The sequence below is a fragment of the Lepidochelys olivacea genome (assembly GCF_965140295.1).
Source record: "Lepidochelys olivacea isolate rLepOli2 genome assembly, chromosome: 1".
NCBI lineage: Eukaryota > Metazoa > Chordata > Testudines > Cheloniidae > Lepidochelys > Lepidochelys olivacea.
Genome location: NC_140411.1, coordinates 121,580,957 through 121,597,723, shown reverse-complemented (window position 1 = coordinate 121,597,723; position 16,767 = coordinate 121,580,957). Strand labels below are relative to the sequence as shown.

Here is a 16,767-nt window from a genome sequence, read left to right as displayed (position 1 = left end):
AGCTTAAAGCGACACTCATGTCTGACCCTGTACTAAGGGCCCCAGACTTTGACAAACCGTTCCTAGTAACCACAGATGCATCCGAGCGTGGTGTGGGAGCAGTTTTAATGCAGAAAGGACCTGATCAAGAATTCCACCCTGTAGTGTTTCTCAGCAAAAAACTGTCTGAGAGGGAAAGCAACTGGTCAGTCACTGAAAAAGAATGTTATGCCATTGTCTACGCTCTGGAAAAGCTACGCCCATATGTTTGGGGACGGCGTTTCCACCTGCAAACCGACCATGCTGCACTAAAGTGGCTTCACACCGTCAAAGAAACTAACAAAAAACTTCTTCGGTGGAGTTTAGCTCTCCAAGATTTTGATTTCGACATCCAACACATCTCAGGAGCTTCTAACAAAGTGGCTGATGCACTCTCCCGTGAAAGTTTCCCAGAATCAACTGGTTAAAATCGTCCTTGAGATGTGGAAAATATTGTTAGTCTTTATGTACTTGGTAGTATATTTAGAGATGCATGTGTCTTATTAACTCTGTTTTCCTAGAGCTCCAGGAAGAAATCCCAGCCAGTGTTTCACCCTAGCTGAGATTTGGGGGGCGTGTCATAAATATAAAGGGAAGGGTAAACCCCTTTGAAATCCCTCCTGGCCAGGGGAAGCTCCTCTCACCTGTAAAGGGTTAAGAAGCTAAAGGTAACCTTGCTGGCACCTGACCAAAATGACCAATGAGGAGACAAGATACTTTCAAAAGCTGGGAGGAGGGAGAGAAACAAAGGGTTTGTGTGTCTGTCTGTAGTCGTCTTGGCCGGGGACAGAACAGGAATGGAGTCTTAGAACTTTTAGTAAGTAATCTAGCTAGGTATGTGTTAGATTATGATTTCTTTAAATGGCTGAGAAAAGAATTGTGCTGAATAGAATAACTATTTCTGTCTGTGTATCTTTTTTGTAACTTAAGGTTTTGCCTAGAGGGGTTCTCTATGTTTTTGAATCTAATTACCCTGTAAGATATATACCATCCTGATTTTACAGGGGGGATTTCTTTATTTCTATTTACTTCTATTTTTTATTAAAAGTCTTCTTGTAAAACACTGAATGCTTTTTCATTGTTCTCAGATCCAAGGGTTTGGGTCTGTGGTCACCTATGCAAATTGGTGAGGCTTTTTATCCAACATTTCCCAGGAAAGGGGGAGTGCAAGTGTTGGGAGGATTGTTCATTGTTCTTAAGATCCAAGGGTCTGGGTCTGTAGTCACCTAGGCAAATTGGTGAGGCTTTTTACCAAACCTTGTCCAGGAAGTGGGGTGCAAGGTTTTGGGAAGTATTTTGGGGGGAAGGACGCGTCCAAACAGCTCTTCCCCAGTAACCAGTATTAGTTTGGTGGTGGTAGCGGCCATTCCAAGGATAACGGGGGTAATATTTGTTACCTTGGGGAAGTTTTGACCTAAGCTGGTAAAGATAAGCTTAGGAGGTTTTTCATGCAGGTCCCCACATCTGTACCCTAGAGTTCAGAGTGGGGGAGGAACCTTGACAATGACTATCATGAAAACGGTTTTTAAAAAAATCAAGACACAAAAATAAAGTCATTCTGAAATTTCATGCAGAGGTAGGAAATTTGTAAACCTAAAATAGAGCTTAAAAGTAGGATGAGTTTAAGAATTTCTCTCACTCACATGCTTAAGGCATTATTTATTTACAATATATTTAGCACCAGTTGAACTAATAGTTTTGATAATGTTATTGAGTTTACAGCTGCACTAGCAGGAGAATGGACTACAACGATCTTTTCTTTCCTACGTTTTATGCTTGTACTATAAAATCTGACTGATTGATTACTTTGATACCACATATTACCATAACTTTACTTAAATTCCTGAGCCAATTTTAAGGCAACCTTACCATGCAAACCAACAGTTACTTTTAAATAGCTGCATGCATTATTTTCAGTCAGTTTATACACGCTAAGATACAGATAACCTCACAGTTACAACTTAAGGCTGATCAAACTGCCATTTAACTCACTGAAAAAGCAGTATGATTGGGCCCCAGACAATCACATTGGTGGCAAGGGGAGAAAACTTGCCAGGAGCCCCTCCTTCCCTCATGCTTCCTAATGGGACAAAACCATCAACTGGAGTGCAGCAGGGGTCTACTAGCACTACTGACAGCCATGACTAGCCAGTAAGTCTGTTGGGATAGGGGGTGCCTGGAGAATTGCACTAATGGAAAGATGAGAGGGAGCTCACACTACACATTTCCAAAACGCGTTGCAGAGGCCACGAGTAAGTGTGCTTTGCCCTTCTCTATCCCTCAGGGCCCCTGAAAGCATTTTGTCTGTTCTGCCATTTTACAAATGGGTGAACTGGCACCTAAAAAGATTACAGCCAAACTGTTCCAACAAAGGTGCCTGTATGTAGGCACCTAAATGCATATTTAGCCACGTAGGTCAAAGTAGCTTAATTTTCAAATTCTCATTGACTTCAGTGGGAACTACAACTTGGGCACTTCTGAAATTCAGACCACTTTGATTTAGGTACCTAAGTACAGATTTAACTGCCTCACTTTAAGGCACCCAGACTTGAAAAAATAAGCATAAGTGACCTGCCCAACGCCATACAGCAAATCAGCAGCAGAGCCAGATGTAGAATTCAGGAGTTCCTGGTTCCTAGTCATATGCTCAGTCCACTACACGCTGCTGCCCTTCATAAATAAATGGTAGGAACAAGAGCACGTTATCCTTGGTCATCAGGACCCGTAGTTATGCTTTAGTCAGACAGTAGCGTGTAGTAAGATAGAAGGTGCCTTTCTCGTGCTGGTTCTCCAAAAGTCCAAGTGTCTCTCACTGGTATCCTAGATTTTTTTTTTTTTTTTTTTTTTTTTTTACAGGCTCATGGAACAAGTTTTCTTGCTTATGTATGCCTCCAATGTGGTAATTCACCTCAAAATCATTGCAGCCTTCAGTTTGCAATTTTGCAGTTTGTGTGTCTGGGTAGTACAGAAGTGATAGTAGATGATGATTTGCCCATGAAACATCAGTTTCTGACCAGACTATCCTCTCCTGCTATCTTCCTGTACTCCCCAAAGAGTAAAGTTTATATTTTTCCTCTTTGTCTATAATGCATACACTAACTCCAGCTGATCCCTTGGGATGTTAACTACCTTTAAGTTCTTGTTGGATATTAAGGCTGCTATGGTTTAAGCATGTTCATGTTTCAGATCCCTTGTTAACTTGCGGTAATAGTCTTAGCTAGGTGTTTTGAGACAACAAGACTGCTTTCTGTTGCTAAAGCAATTTGTGAAGCTCTGGACAGTTGGTATTTAGGTTGGATATTAGGAAAAACTTTTTCACTAGGAGGGTGGTGAAACACTGGAATGCGTTACCTAGGGAGGTGGTAGAATGTCCTTCCTTAGAAGTTTTTAAGGTCAGGCTTGACAAAGCCCTGGCTGGGATGATTTAATTGGGGATTGGTCCTGCTTTGAGCAGGGGGTTGGACTAGATGACCTCCTGAGGTCCCTTCCAATCCTGATATTCTATGATTCTATCATCACCAGGTCACCTCATTCACCTGAGAAATACTCATTCACTTGAGGAGCAGATCAGTAGGAGGATAAATATCATACACATCTTAAAAACCCAATGCACCTATCTGTTCTTAGCTCACTCTTCTGGAACCTCTCACCCAGCAGTACTTCCCTTCCACCTTCCCTGCACTCTCATTTGGCATTACAGTCTGGCAGCTCAGCTCTGTTCATCAGCATTGTATTACTGCATGGGCCACTTTCATGTTTTATTTTATCTTTTAAAAGGTACACCGGAATAGCCCTGATGCAGCCGACAAGCTGATGCCAAGAGAAAAAATAATGAGGTACTGGCATAACTGTCACAGCCTGACCCATATGCTGAGTATATCCGGCTATGATATTTTCCAGATTCATTCTATTCATCTGAAATCTGGAACCGCAGCTCTCAGAACACCAAGGGTGAAATTCTGATCCCACTGGAGTCAGTAGGAGTTTTGCCATTGATTTCAGTGGGGCCAGGATTTCACTTCAAAGATTAGCAACTCCAAACTCACCCAGGCCCCGTTGTCTGGTATCTTTACTATTTAAAAAATTTAGAATTTGACATAAAAGATGGATTAAAAGGTTTAAGAAATATGCCAACATACAGCAAAGCGGTGTCTGTCATACGCACTTGTGTTTCTGTGAGAATGGCATGCAGAGGATGATATGGTTGAAGATGGTGGTGAGGATGATGAAGGTGAGGATGAGGTCTCATCTAAGCCTTTTGGATTTATCCAGTAGGCACGAGTATCCCGATTACCTTTCTTACTAGTACAGCTGATGTCACACTGGAAAACATCTTCACAGCTATCGCTGTGCAAACGCTCTTTCTGGAGAAGTTTGTCCACTCTCTGAATAATGCACTCCAGACTTTTGTCAACATTCAACCAAACTTTTTCCTTGAAAGAAAAATGTCCCCTTTTCAATTAAGAAGATCCCAACATTAGATGACAAGAACATTTGCAAAAAAGAGATACTTTGCATGCTGTGGTTCTAGACAAAATTGCTTAGGAAAGTTTGCGCTTTGCCATTGCATTTCTACATACATACTCCATATGTATCTACGTAAGTTTAAAGTGACATCCAAATGTTAAGCTGCAGAGCTGTGTGATAAATTTGTCATACAATTCTGACTCTCGTAAGCCGTCTGCCCACTAACCCATTTCCCCGGTTATTATTTCAACTTCAAATGCACATTTTTTTTAAACCATCAACCTAACAGGGAAAATGTTTCCTCCTCCTTCAGCCAAATGTGGAATTTTCTTCTCAAAAGTTACACCTGTCTGAGGTTCAGAATGGATAAAGTTTAGTCTGGGCCAGTGACAGCTTTTCCATCCCTAAAAAATTGTTACTTTAAATTCCAGTGCCCAGTGTTCTTGCATAACTAGAAATGGAACTTAGTACCACTGGAAAGGGAAGTCCCCAGCGTCCCAATGGGATCCATCACTCACTTCTAGCTTTAAAATGGCTAGAGAGCGCTTACTTTAAAGCCATGCTATTTTTAGGTACAGAAAGACTATTTTAGTTCATTTTAGAGGGTTTTTTGGTGTCTCCCTTTTGAACTCTGCATAGTTTGACTCATTAGCTAAAATTTTCAAAAGTGGCCTCTAATTTTGTTGCCCAAATTGAGACACCTTAGGCCTGTTTTTCAAAAGTGCAGAACACACATCTGCAACTTCAGCTGAAGTCAATGAGATCTGTGGGTAATCAGTAATTTGAAAAATCAGCCTCTAGGTCTCCCAAGCTTGGCACCCAGAAACTGAGACTTCCAAAGTCACAGACTACTTCTAAAAAAGTTAGCCAAACTAACTAAGGAATCTGAATTTACAGCTGGAGGGATACAAAAATAGTTCCAACAACAAATTTTAAAACTAAGACAAGACATTCCTAAAAGATTTTCCTTGTAAATCCTGTAAATGGTATGAAGATTTTATTGGCATCCATTTGGGATGACCTGTATAACACACTTATGAGTAATGTGGCCATCCAAACTCATGGTGATAAAACCTTTATACCACAGTATCAAGTACTTTTATATGTAGCTGGTGTGTCTATTTACACACACACACAGTACATATGTGAATATAAAAATACATGATATTGTGGTATAAAAGTTTTTATATATATATATATATATATATATATATATATATATGTACACACCCATAATTTCCCGTACATACTATTATAGCATAATGTAAAATCAATAAGCCATCAGATACAGAAGGGAAAGTTTACATCATCATTATTAGCTCTAAAATTCACTGACATTATTTCTTTTCCTCCTGTATTTCATAGGGTTAATCACAATTCTAATCAATTTCAACAATTTTAATAAACACTGCATTCAATTCTGTTTCACTACACTGTTCGGACAGCTCAATTCTCATTTAAATTGGCAACATTAGATGGAAAGTTATTTAATTCTTGGTGCGACCTGTTTTAAAAGGCAGCTCATAATTAAAACAGAAACAGACACCTCACTTAAATATTTAGATTAAAAAAACAAGGAAAGCCTTTGAAAAGCTGTTTTTCAGAACTAATATCTAAGCGTATACTGCAAGAGTTCTATTTTTTTCCTTCTTTTTTGGCTGCGTATGGAGATTGATAAAGGGACACCCTGCACAATGTTTCTTAATTGTTTCATTAAAAAGAATACTCAATTAACTTTCAATATAGAACTGACTGCAGTACAGCCAGGTGGCCCAAGTGACTGAGGGCAGGTCTGCACTTAAAATGCATTGATGCAGCTGTGTCACTGTAGCGCTTAAGTGAAGATGCTCCTGCACCGATGGGAGAGAATTCTCCTGTTGGCATAGTTAATCCACCTCCCCGAGAGGCAGTAGCTAGGTCAGTGGGAGAAGACGTCAACATACCACCATCTACACGGGGTGGGGTTAGGTCGGTATAACTTACTTGCTCGGGGGTGTTAATATTTCACATCCCTGAGCAACAGAGTTATACCAGCATAGGTCTGTAATGTAGACTTGATCTGACTCTGCTATTATGCAAGAAACTCAGGCTAATTTTTCAGTGCCTGCTTCTGCTCCTGCTGCTCAAAGGGCAGACAGAGAGAGGGCAGAAGGAGCACTTCAAGACACTTATCAGTGACCCCTTTGGGCAACTAACAACATGTCTACCTTCGAGGACTACAGTGACATAGCTATGGCACCATACCCCATAGTGTAGATGCAGTTTAGAGTGATGGAAGGCATTATTCCCTTGCTGTAGGAACCCCACCTCCCTAAGCTACAGTAGCTAGGTTGAGCACAACGACATTATAGAATATCAGGGTTGGAAGGGACCTCAGAAGGTCATCTAGTCCAACCCCCTGCTCAAAGCAGGACCAGTCCCCAATTTTTTTTGCCAAAGATCCCTAAATGGCCCCCTCAAGGATTGAGCTCACAATCCTGGGTTTCGCAGGCCAATGCTCAAACCACTGAGCTATCCATTCTTTCATCAACCTAATTGCATCAACACTTAAAATACAGGTTGGCACACAGGGGTGTGGATTTTTAACACCCCTGAGTGCCACAGCTATGTCAACATACATTTTAAGTGTAAACCAGGCCTAAAACATGCAGTGATGTGCTCCAAAATAAGACTTGTAGATATCGGTGACAAGTGGCTAGTAGCTACATGCTAAGGGTCATAGGGCTAGGGAATAAAGGGATACTAAAAGGGAAAAAAGGAGATGACATCAGCAGACATCATCCCTCCATTCAGCAAACCTACCCATTCCTCTTCATGCCAATCCACCTGCAGAGAAGATCGGCTATTTCTTCCTGTCCATCTTGCCACAAGGGTGTCTTGATCATTCCTTAGCATCACTTGTTCCCCCTCTCCAGAGGTTGGAGATGCCTTTGAGGCTATATAATCTGGCCTTGCAGCATTTAATCCATGTATTGAATTTGCCAATAACTTGCAATCACAGACAGTGACAAGCTGCCGCGTCTAAAAATGATAGAAAACAGAATTTGAAAGCATTTTCACTTTTAAATCCTTACCTACATTCTTATTTTTTCATTTAAAAAAAAAACTACCCTCATTTTGAGTTTGTGCTGCTTATTTTACAGCAGGGCCTTAAAAGGATGTATAGGAAGCAAAAATGTGAAGTGTAATTTTCAAAAATGTGTACTGACATTTTAGGACTACACATGCTGAATATTTAACAAATACCTACAGTTCCTAGTGCATCTACCTAGAACCAGCACTTCATTTTCTGTTAAGTGAAACAGTCTTTAAAAAAAAAAAAAAAAACACACACCACACCTCAGGCACCTTTCTACAGTCCACAGAAATTGGTCTCCTCTGGTATGGCAATGTTCCATTTAGTTTAATATCCTGTCTCAGCCAATGGCTAATAATACATGCTTCAGAGGAAGGCATGAAACATCCATCTCACTGTGCAATACTGTATCCTGGGGGGAATTTCTTCCTTATTCTGGCAAATGATGTACGTAAGCCCTGAAGCATGAGGATTGCTGACCTACCTTTCTCCTAGATAATATAACTTCAGATACTATTCTTATTCACCTATTTAAAAAACACCTTACTAAACTATGTGCCTTAATATCCAGCAGCAGAGAATCCACAGGTCAGATATACACCATGTACAAGTATTTTTCTGTATATTTTTAACTTTAATTTCATCACATACATTCTTGCATTATGGGAAAGTATACAGGCACCCCAAGTGGGTATACTGTAAATTAACTATCAAATGCATTCTCTGTCAGAGTACTGCTTATTTATTAGCTATGCTTTCTTAGAACTCAGACTACTACAACAAAAGAGTTCTATAAAACTGCATTTGTTCTTGTCCTTGTGAAGAAGTTTCATTCTGATTGCCTGTTCAGTCCATTTTTATTGAGTGGAGTGTAGCCCAGTGGGCTAGTTTACCTCTATTATATTCACTGCTTTGCATTATATTCTGCTTTATTATATTCAGCAGTAATGCAAGGAACCTACAGGCTTGTATCCTGTAAGTCATTGGCTTCAGCAGTTAGCATGAGGCCTATGACCTTTGGCATAGATAAACGTAGGTAATTCATAAGTTCTGGAGAATTGGAAGTAGAGTGTAGGGGTGGAATCTTGTCCATAATGGACATCAGTCAACCACAGAACATAAGTGATACCAGCTTCTGGTCGGAACATCCGACCACAAGAGTGCCATGACAACCAATTGACACGTATGATAATGGAGAGAAATCATAAATGCACTGACCTATAGAAGGACACCTTAACATTGGTAAGGGAAGGAAATACAAATAAGGAAGAGGGGAGAAACCCTTACTGAATATGCATTAGACATGGTAACATCAGCGTAACGTATTATACAAGTGGCATCCCAAGGGCAGTTGGGGTAGAGCAATGTAGCCCTTGGGAGGGGCCAGAATGATGGCCACTGATGAAGGTGACGGTGACGAGGAAAATAATGGCTAACATTTCAGGTTGTTCTGCAAGGGATGGTGAGAGTATGGATGTTCAGATGTACTTTCTGTATTATTGCTATCTACCTTACTGAGTTAGAGTGTTTGACTTTGCTAAACATATTAATAAATTATTTACTTGTAAATATAAAAGAGAGTTCTTATAGTGTGAGTGTTGCACCTGTGCACATCGGGGTTCCCAACAATAAAATAATTTAAATAATACCGGCCCTGATCTTGGGACAAGAACCTGTCAACCCTCAAAGTGATAACTGGGGATTTTTATTCATAATCTACAGATCAGGCTACAGGAGTCAAGTATTAATTGAACAGCATCACTACAATTTGCCCCAAGTTCATGTCATTATTATACAAATGAAACGATAATGAATACTCCTTGTGGTGTTCCAGTTTCTTCAAGTTCCAGTTGCATGATATGAGCGCAACAAACCAATCAGTGATTATAGAGACATGAGTGTGAAAGTGAATTTAGGGTTTTCTGGACATGTGGTGGAGATGATACTTTAAACTTGGGGAAGGAAGTCAGTAGGTATCACTCTTCTTTCTCGGTCCTCACCACTCCATCCATAGGAGGTGGAGGCAAGAGTGAGTGGAAGAGAAGAGAAAACCTGAATAAAGGGTGGCAAATTCAGAAATTCCATCTGGATTTATCTTCCATTGGGGCTGGGTGGGGCCACAAAAGAGACCATTTTTGGATTTTTCAGGGAGCTCACAAAAAAAGGGGTGCTTCAGAACATGTCTCACTTCACTTTTATCAGTGATTTTGTTTTGGTGTTCTCGTACCTTATCTGCCAAAATGGCAAGTGATCTTTCAAGGCCATTAGCTGATCTATCCTTGGCAGCTCTCGAGAGCCTTTCGGCATAGTAACTGACTTGAGTTTTCAGGGTGTTGATTTGTGCAATAATTTCCTTTGCTCTAATAATGTCCTGTGGTATGTATATTATAGACTGGGAGCTTGTTGAAGTGCTGAAAAAGAAGAAACAATTTAAAGACAATCTATCAGAAGGTATAAACGCTCTAGTCACACTTCTTCATGCCGAAAAAGGAATTGCAGACAACAAAATTTACCTAAGCTAACAATTAACCGTGGAAGGCCAATTGCGCAATTAAACAGCAGGAACACTTATACCTGAGCACCTCTGTATTTAATGAAAACGTTCAGATGCAAAATTACTAATGCTAAATGACTGTGCTCACAGACCACATACAGGAAGGACAATTTTCTGAAGAGAATGTGCATGACAAATTTTGTCAGCAGCGACAGAACCAGTTTCCTTAGGTTGCTTGCTCCACTCTCTTCCCAAAATGCAGACACTTTACACAGTTACACCTGATATCTCCTTGCCAGGTTAGGAATTTTAGCCTTGTCTGCACACAGCTATATCACTTTAACTACACCAGCAGAGTTAAAGCTGTACAACCCACCCTACTGTGGACACAGTTACATTGATATCATAGTACTTACACCAGTACAGCTTATTCCCAGATGAAAAGGAGAATAGACTACACCAGTAAAATGCATCTTTATATCAGTGTAACTGCATCCACATTAGGGTTGACCCATTATAACTATTTAGGGGGGAAAAACCACACCCTGAACTGAAATAGTTATACCAGTAGAAAGTCTCTAATCATGAAACTCGGGCTGTGGAGCTACAAAATTGCAGTGTAGACGTTCAGGCTCAGGCTGGAGCTTTGGGTCTAGGATTTCGTGGGGCTTCAGTCTGAGCCATACATCTCCACTGCAATTTTATAACCCTGCACTCAGAGTCAGCTGACGTACCAGCTGCATGGAACAGCATGCAGATGTTTTATTGCCTTTGTCTCTGCTCAGGGTGTGACAAGCGTGCTTTCCTATTCTGGATGAAGTGTCAAGTCAGAGATGCCTAAACTGGCACATGGTAATTTATTTCTCCTCCGCCTCACTTTTTCCTGTCATTAATTGCTTCATTGTAGCCATTAGACATAAAAGTACCTATTGTTAGTGTAAACGCCAGCTGTTGTTTGGTGGACAAAGCCATGCTTAGCATATCAGAGAGCCTAATTTCCCAGGTGCAATTGCCTCAAATCACTCTCTCTGAGTCTGAATTCTTTTGCTCTGGGGGAAGGGTGGGGGGAGTTAAGCCACTGATGGGGAACATATTTTAATTTTTATAAACTTTTGCAAGGAAACTTGAGGAATGTATATTCTATTTCTGGGGGAATTCTGCACCACTGCACATGTGCATAATTAATGTGCCATACATATTTTAACGTTTTTTGTGTGCAGAAAATAGCTTCTGCCAGAAAATTGTTACAGTTCTGCCTTTTGCCCACCGGGGGGCGATGTGGTGATAGAACAAAACAGCCGCTCCCAGCCAGATACAGAAGAGAAAGCGCCTGCAGTGCCTTCTTCACAGTGCCTGTTGGGCCAGGGCAGGAGACAGGATATATGGGAAGGCAGACAGCCCGGGGCTGCTGGGGAGTCAGACAGGGACTTATAAGGGCTAGTTGGGGAGGACAGACTGCAGCAGGAACTGAATGGGAGTGCAGGTGCAAAGCCACATGGGGACAGGTGCAGGGCCACATGAGGGAAGGGGGATGGCTGAGTGGGGGCACAGAGACATATAAGGAGAGGGGGAGGGGTGAAGAGACACATGGGAGCAGAGGGGGGGTGCAGAGACATGTGTGGACAGGAGGAGGGGTGCAGGGACATGTGGAGATGGGGGAGTGGGTGTCTGAATTGGGGTGCAGGGACATGTGTGGACAGGAGATGCAGGGACACATGGGGATAGGCAGATGTGCCAGACTGAATGGGAGAGGCTAGGGGTCAGCCAGGGTCTACATGGAGGAAGTTCCCTAACAATCTCTTCCCCACCCCACCCCAAAAAACCTGTTCCATACTTTTCCCACCTGTACCCAACAACCCTCCAAGTTCACATCCAGGCTCCTTCCCAGCAATTACTTTCCTCTCTCTCAGCTCCTCCATTACCCCTGACTCCCCCAAGCCTTTGCACTACTTCTGAGGGGTATGGGAAATATGGTTCTGTATTGTAGTTTAAATGAATTATTACTCAGAGTTCTGAATTAATATGCCTAGTAAGGAATCTATTTGTCAAAAAACATTTCCTGAATCTTTTTTTGTTGTCTGTATTGTTACAGACATACTTGCTGACAGGTATTTTGAAATAGATTACCAAAATAATCGAAACTGGTGTGATTATACTGTGTTATTTTGACAAATAAAAAATTTACAGTATTCTAAAATATAATACGCAGAATTTTTAATTTTTTGGTGCAGAATTCCCCTAGGAGTAATATTCACTTTTACAGAGTGCTCATGAGATAATGCAGGATCCTCTCATGGGGCACACTTAAAAAGCAATTGTCCTAGAATTCAATCTGAAGGCATTTTCATAGATAAATAGATTTTAAGGCCAGAATGGACCATTATGATTATCCAGTCTGACCTCCTTTAAAAGGGTAAGTATCATGTTTGAAGGATGTAAAGCAGCTGTAACCCCTGAAACGGGCATCATTCTATGTTCCTCTGGTCACACACACCTTTCTACAGGGAACAGAAGGACATTTGATCCCCTACACTCTATCCATACATGAAACAGAGCTCCTTTTTAAGTGCTTTTACTGCATACTGATTCAGCCTACTCCTTGGTGTCCAGTGTTATTGTTGACAATTCCTCTGATAAATTTCTTTCCACTATAGAATGGTTAACATGCAGAAAGATGATTTATTTGGCAGGAAGGCCATGCAGCATGTTCAGATTAGACTCTTACTAAAAAATAAATACATTTCCCTGGGATGGTCAGAGGAAAGAAACTATTATGGCATGAAGTTCACACGTATTCATTTTCCAATCTGCAATCACTCTTTCAAATGAACAGCTGTCATTCTGCACAAGTAAGCTATATTATATGCTTAACAGATCCTTATCCTTAAATTTTTTTAAAAAAGAACACACAAGCTGCACGTCACTAGATGTGTAAAGTTATAAATAAACAATTTGCATTCTGTGGTGCTTTCAGAAGACATGCATAGTCTAATATGTGGACCTGATCCAAAACACACTGCAGACAATGAGAGAATCTTTCTATTGACTTCAATGGGCTACAGATCAGGCCACAAGAAGTATGGTCATAATAATCAGCAAATCAACTCCAAGTACTTTAAGGGGAAAAAACTGCACACGGGTTAGGAACATGTGTGTAAGTGTAGAGATAAATTTCAAATATATAAACCAGGCCCGTTATAACATTATAAAGGCTTAAAGTCATGTGTTATCTCATCCAGTAGAAGTGAAAGGTTCAAAAACTGTTTTCTGTAGCTGTCTCTCTTCCCCTCTGTTATCTATTTTTCTTTGGAAGTAACAGAGGAACAGATGAACACATTGTATTATTCTAATTTGCAAAGTCTCCTGACTTCATAAAAATCAGAGGCAGGTATGAAGTTAGCTGTTCATTACAAAATAAAAGTTGCAGTTGGAAGGACAAATTCATTCATATATCGTGTTCTACGAAGCAGCTACAGACATTTAAAGCACAATTAATGGTGTTATGATGCACAACATTAAAAAAATCTGCACACTTTAAAATACACCAATGTTTGCCCCATCCCAAAAGAAAAAAAAACAAAAACCTCTCTCTCCAAACTCTCAGAAACAGAAAACTCACCAACATTCCTCATAACTGCTAAAAAAACAAAACCAAAATAAAATTAGCAATTGTTTGCAAATACTGAAAGCAGAAAACAAAGCAAAGTAAGTTTGGGAAAACGTTTTAAATTGCTTAATATTTTCAAAAGGCATGTGCATACGATTAAACTTGTAAGCAAAATATACATATACTGCAGAATCACAGGAAAATGGGTTTTATTTGCTCTGGGTGCTATAAGTGTACAAGGAATACTCTTGCCAATAAGTGGAAAAAATAAAAGTCATCTGTACATAACACTGAAAATGAAAAAGATGGCACTAAATTCTAGTATACTATGGTTTGTATAGCAGCAAAGAAGTCCACACAAAACTGACTTCTAACTACTACTCGTTTTTTCTATCTATTAATAGTGGATTCTGTTCTCCCCTTTAGAGCACTTCATCCCTAAAAATGTTAATGAAAGCTGTATGTAAACAAGGAGAGATTAGACTCTCAATACATTTTATTTAGTTACCAAAACATGCTCTACAGATTTTAATATAACATGTGATAAGGCATCCAAATGATGGGATCTTGCTATTGACACTCTCTTGGCCTAATGACATTCAGAGATTCATACATTTTAAGGCCAGAAGGGACCATTATGAGTATCTAGCCGTATCTCCTATATAATACAGTCCAAATAGAACTAACACTCGCTACAGAAACTGACTCTGCCACTGCAGATTGACTACCCAGTCTTACACCTGAGATACAGTATTTTTTGCATTTACCGAAGTGTTACTGATTTCTTTTACTTTATTACAATATTTCTGGCTTCTTTCTCCAAAGATGAAACCCTGGTGCTTTTTTTAGGAACTATTTTATGGTTCTAATTTTATACATTAGGTTTAGGATGTGATGCCTGAATTACACATACAGGTCAAGCCCCTTTAAGTCAATGCAGTTTGGTTTTCCAAGTTCCAGGACATTTCATTTTTCATTCTGCTTGCAAGGCCCCAAACAATCAGAGTAAGAAATGCTCCAAGACAGTGATGTCTGGTTAAGCGGTGAGGATAAAATGCAATAAGCATACTTGATCTTCTATGCTTCTGATCAAATATATTTTAAGATTATCTTGGTAGGTACAGTATTTGTCCCTGCTCACTTTTATATGATTTGGAGATCGTCTCAAGCTTCATTACAAAAGTACTCTACATTAATATTGTAATAGGAGATACCCAATAGACTGAATAAGGAAACTTAGGTCCAACAGAGAAAGGGCCTGTAATTTGTGCTACCTTCAGGCAAACGATATTGCCGACAGGAAAGTTATTCTCCAGCATAGGATCAGAAGACCTGCAACTTTGTGAAGGCCCAGAAGAAAAATGCAGGATGGAAATGGAGGTTTTGAATAGATTTGATAGAAAAAAAGACATCAGTGGTTTAGGTGCTTAGATAAGTCAGTGATGAGGGCCCTGTAAGTAACTAAGTAGACGGATCTCCAATGCTTCTGAAGGCAGATTTTGGTATCAACAACAACAAAAAGTTCAGCCTAGCCTATTGGATTTACAATCTTTGCTAATACCATCCTGGAACATCCTGTATGTCAGACACACTTATAGGAGGCAGTTGTTAGTACTGGTCTCAATACTGTACCATTACATGTACTAGTCTGACTCTAAGGTTTCAACTGGCACTGCAAGTAGCCCTATCCATTACTAAAATTAGTGCCACTGATGGTACAATTCAGTAGCCTCCAAAAATACTGAATCAGATCATCCCCTCTCTCTGCGCCTTCCCACCAGCTCTGACTCCGAGGCAGGCTGCATTCCCAGCTTCTTGAAGCTGCACTACTAAAGTCTCCCCTTGGCTGCAGCTGCTCCTGTAGCCCCGAAAGGGGGGTTCTACAGTAAAGATAATGCAGCCCGGAGCTGAATTATCTTTCTCTTGTAAGTTCCTTGGGTATGTCTACATTGCAACTGGGAGTGCGCCTCCCAGCCTGGGTAGAAAAGCCACATGCTAGTTCTACTCAAGCTAGCAGGCTAAAAATAGAAGTGTGGACACTGCAGCACTGGCAATGGCAAGGTCTAGCTGCCCCATTCCCTGAGTCCTTTTATTCAGGTGGCTAGCCTGTGCCACTCTACGCTGCAACATCCACACCTCTATTTCTACAGTGCTAGCCCAAGTAGTCACCTGGGCTGCAAGAGCATGCTTCCTGCTGACGAGCAGAGATACCCCAGGAAGCCTGAAGGGAAACTGTGTCTCCCTTCCCCTTCAGCACACCTGGCCTTCTCAATTTCTGCCTCAGCCTGCAGTGTGAATGGCTAACCCCCAGAAAAGCCACGGTGAGATCCGAAGGTGATCTCACAGAGATTCACAGAGGTGAATGATTCCCTCCTGCAGGGTAGAAAGGGGGAGATCAATGTATAGTGGGTCCTTTCTAGGCATGCATCTAGGGGGCACATTCTGGCCTAATATTTTTACTTTAATATGGATGGAGAACAATTAGTAACTACACAGCAGCAAAAAACCTGGGGCAATATAGAGAAACCTGGAGCAACTGGGCCCATAACTAAATCCAAGCTGTTAATAAGAAACTTGCATTTGAGGAACTGCTGCTGCCTCTTAGGGAGAGTAGAACAAGTCAACTGATCTGTCTTTGCATAGAGTTCTGAAGCTCTAGGGGAAGGATCAGAGGTGGACGACTCCAGCGTAGAATGGGTGTCTAAGCATGTTGTGGTTTTAGGAAATTAGTAAGAGAAAGAGGCTAAGAAATTACTTTAGCCAACTTCTATCTGACTTCAGAAGGTAAATTAGAGTAATGCTAATCTCAGTTCTTCAGTTAACACCAGAGTCACAAATTAGGATATAGCCCAAGACAAAATTTACTTTGATTTGGAAAATGCTTCCCAGATGCGCTGAGGAAGCAAGCTAAAGGGAGTGGAAGTATCAAATGTAACATATTTAAAGAGATGCCAATGATATTTTCTACCTCCACAGCCAGACAGAACTTAAATTGAATTAAGCCCAATTCAACACTTAAATTGTTCAGTTTAGCTAGTTTAACAACAGTCTTGTAATATTAAATATTCCACAAAAAGTAATTTGAAAAGGAACTATCAGTAAACA

The 16,767-nt window shown here is 40.6% G+C and overlaps 1 protein-coding gene across 4 annotated transcripts in view; it reads right to left on the bottom strand.

The window, feature by feature from the left end:
* The window catches only part of INPP4A (inositol polyphosphate-4-phosphatase type I A), a 206,251-nt gene that overhangs the window by 40,398 nt on the left and 149,086 nt on the right, over nt 1-16,767 (bottom strand). Inside the window, exons 16-19 of one of the 4 annotated variants that reach the window (XM_084612411.1) lie at nt 13,675-13,692; nt 9,789-9,972; nt 7,288-7,506; nt 4,184-4,451 (exon numbers count right to left, since the gene is read on the bottom strand). In XM_084612411.1, coding sequence (XP_084468537.1) covers nt 4,184-4,451; nt 7,288-7,506; nt 9,789-9,972; nt 13,675-13,692 — 689 coding nt within the window. The remainder of the gene's footprint in view (nt 1-4,183; nt 4,452-7,287; nt 7,507-9,788; nt 9,973-13,674; nt 13,693-16,767) is intronic. The other 3 variants (XM_084612413.1, XM_084612412.1, XM_084612414.1) reach the window with 3 other exon arrangements.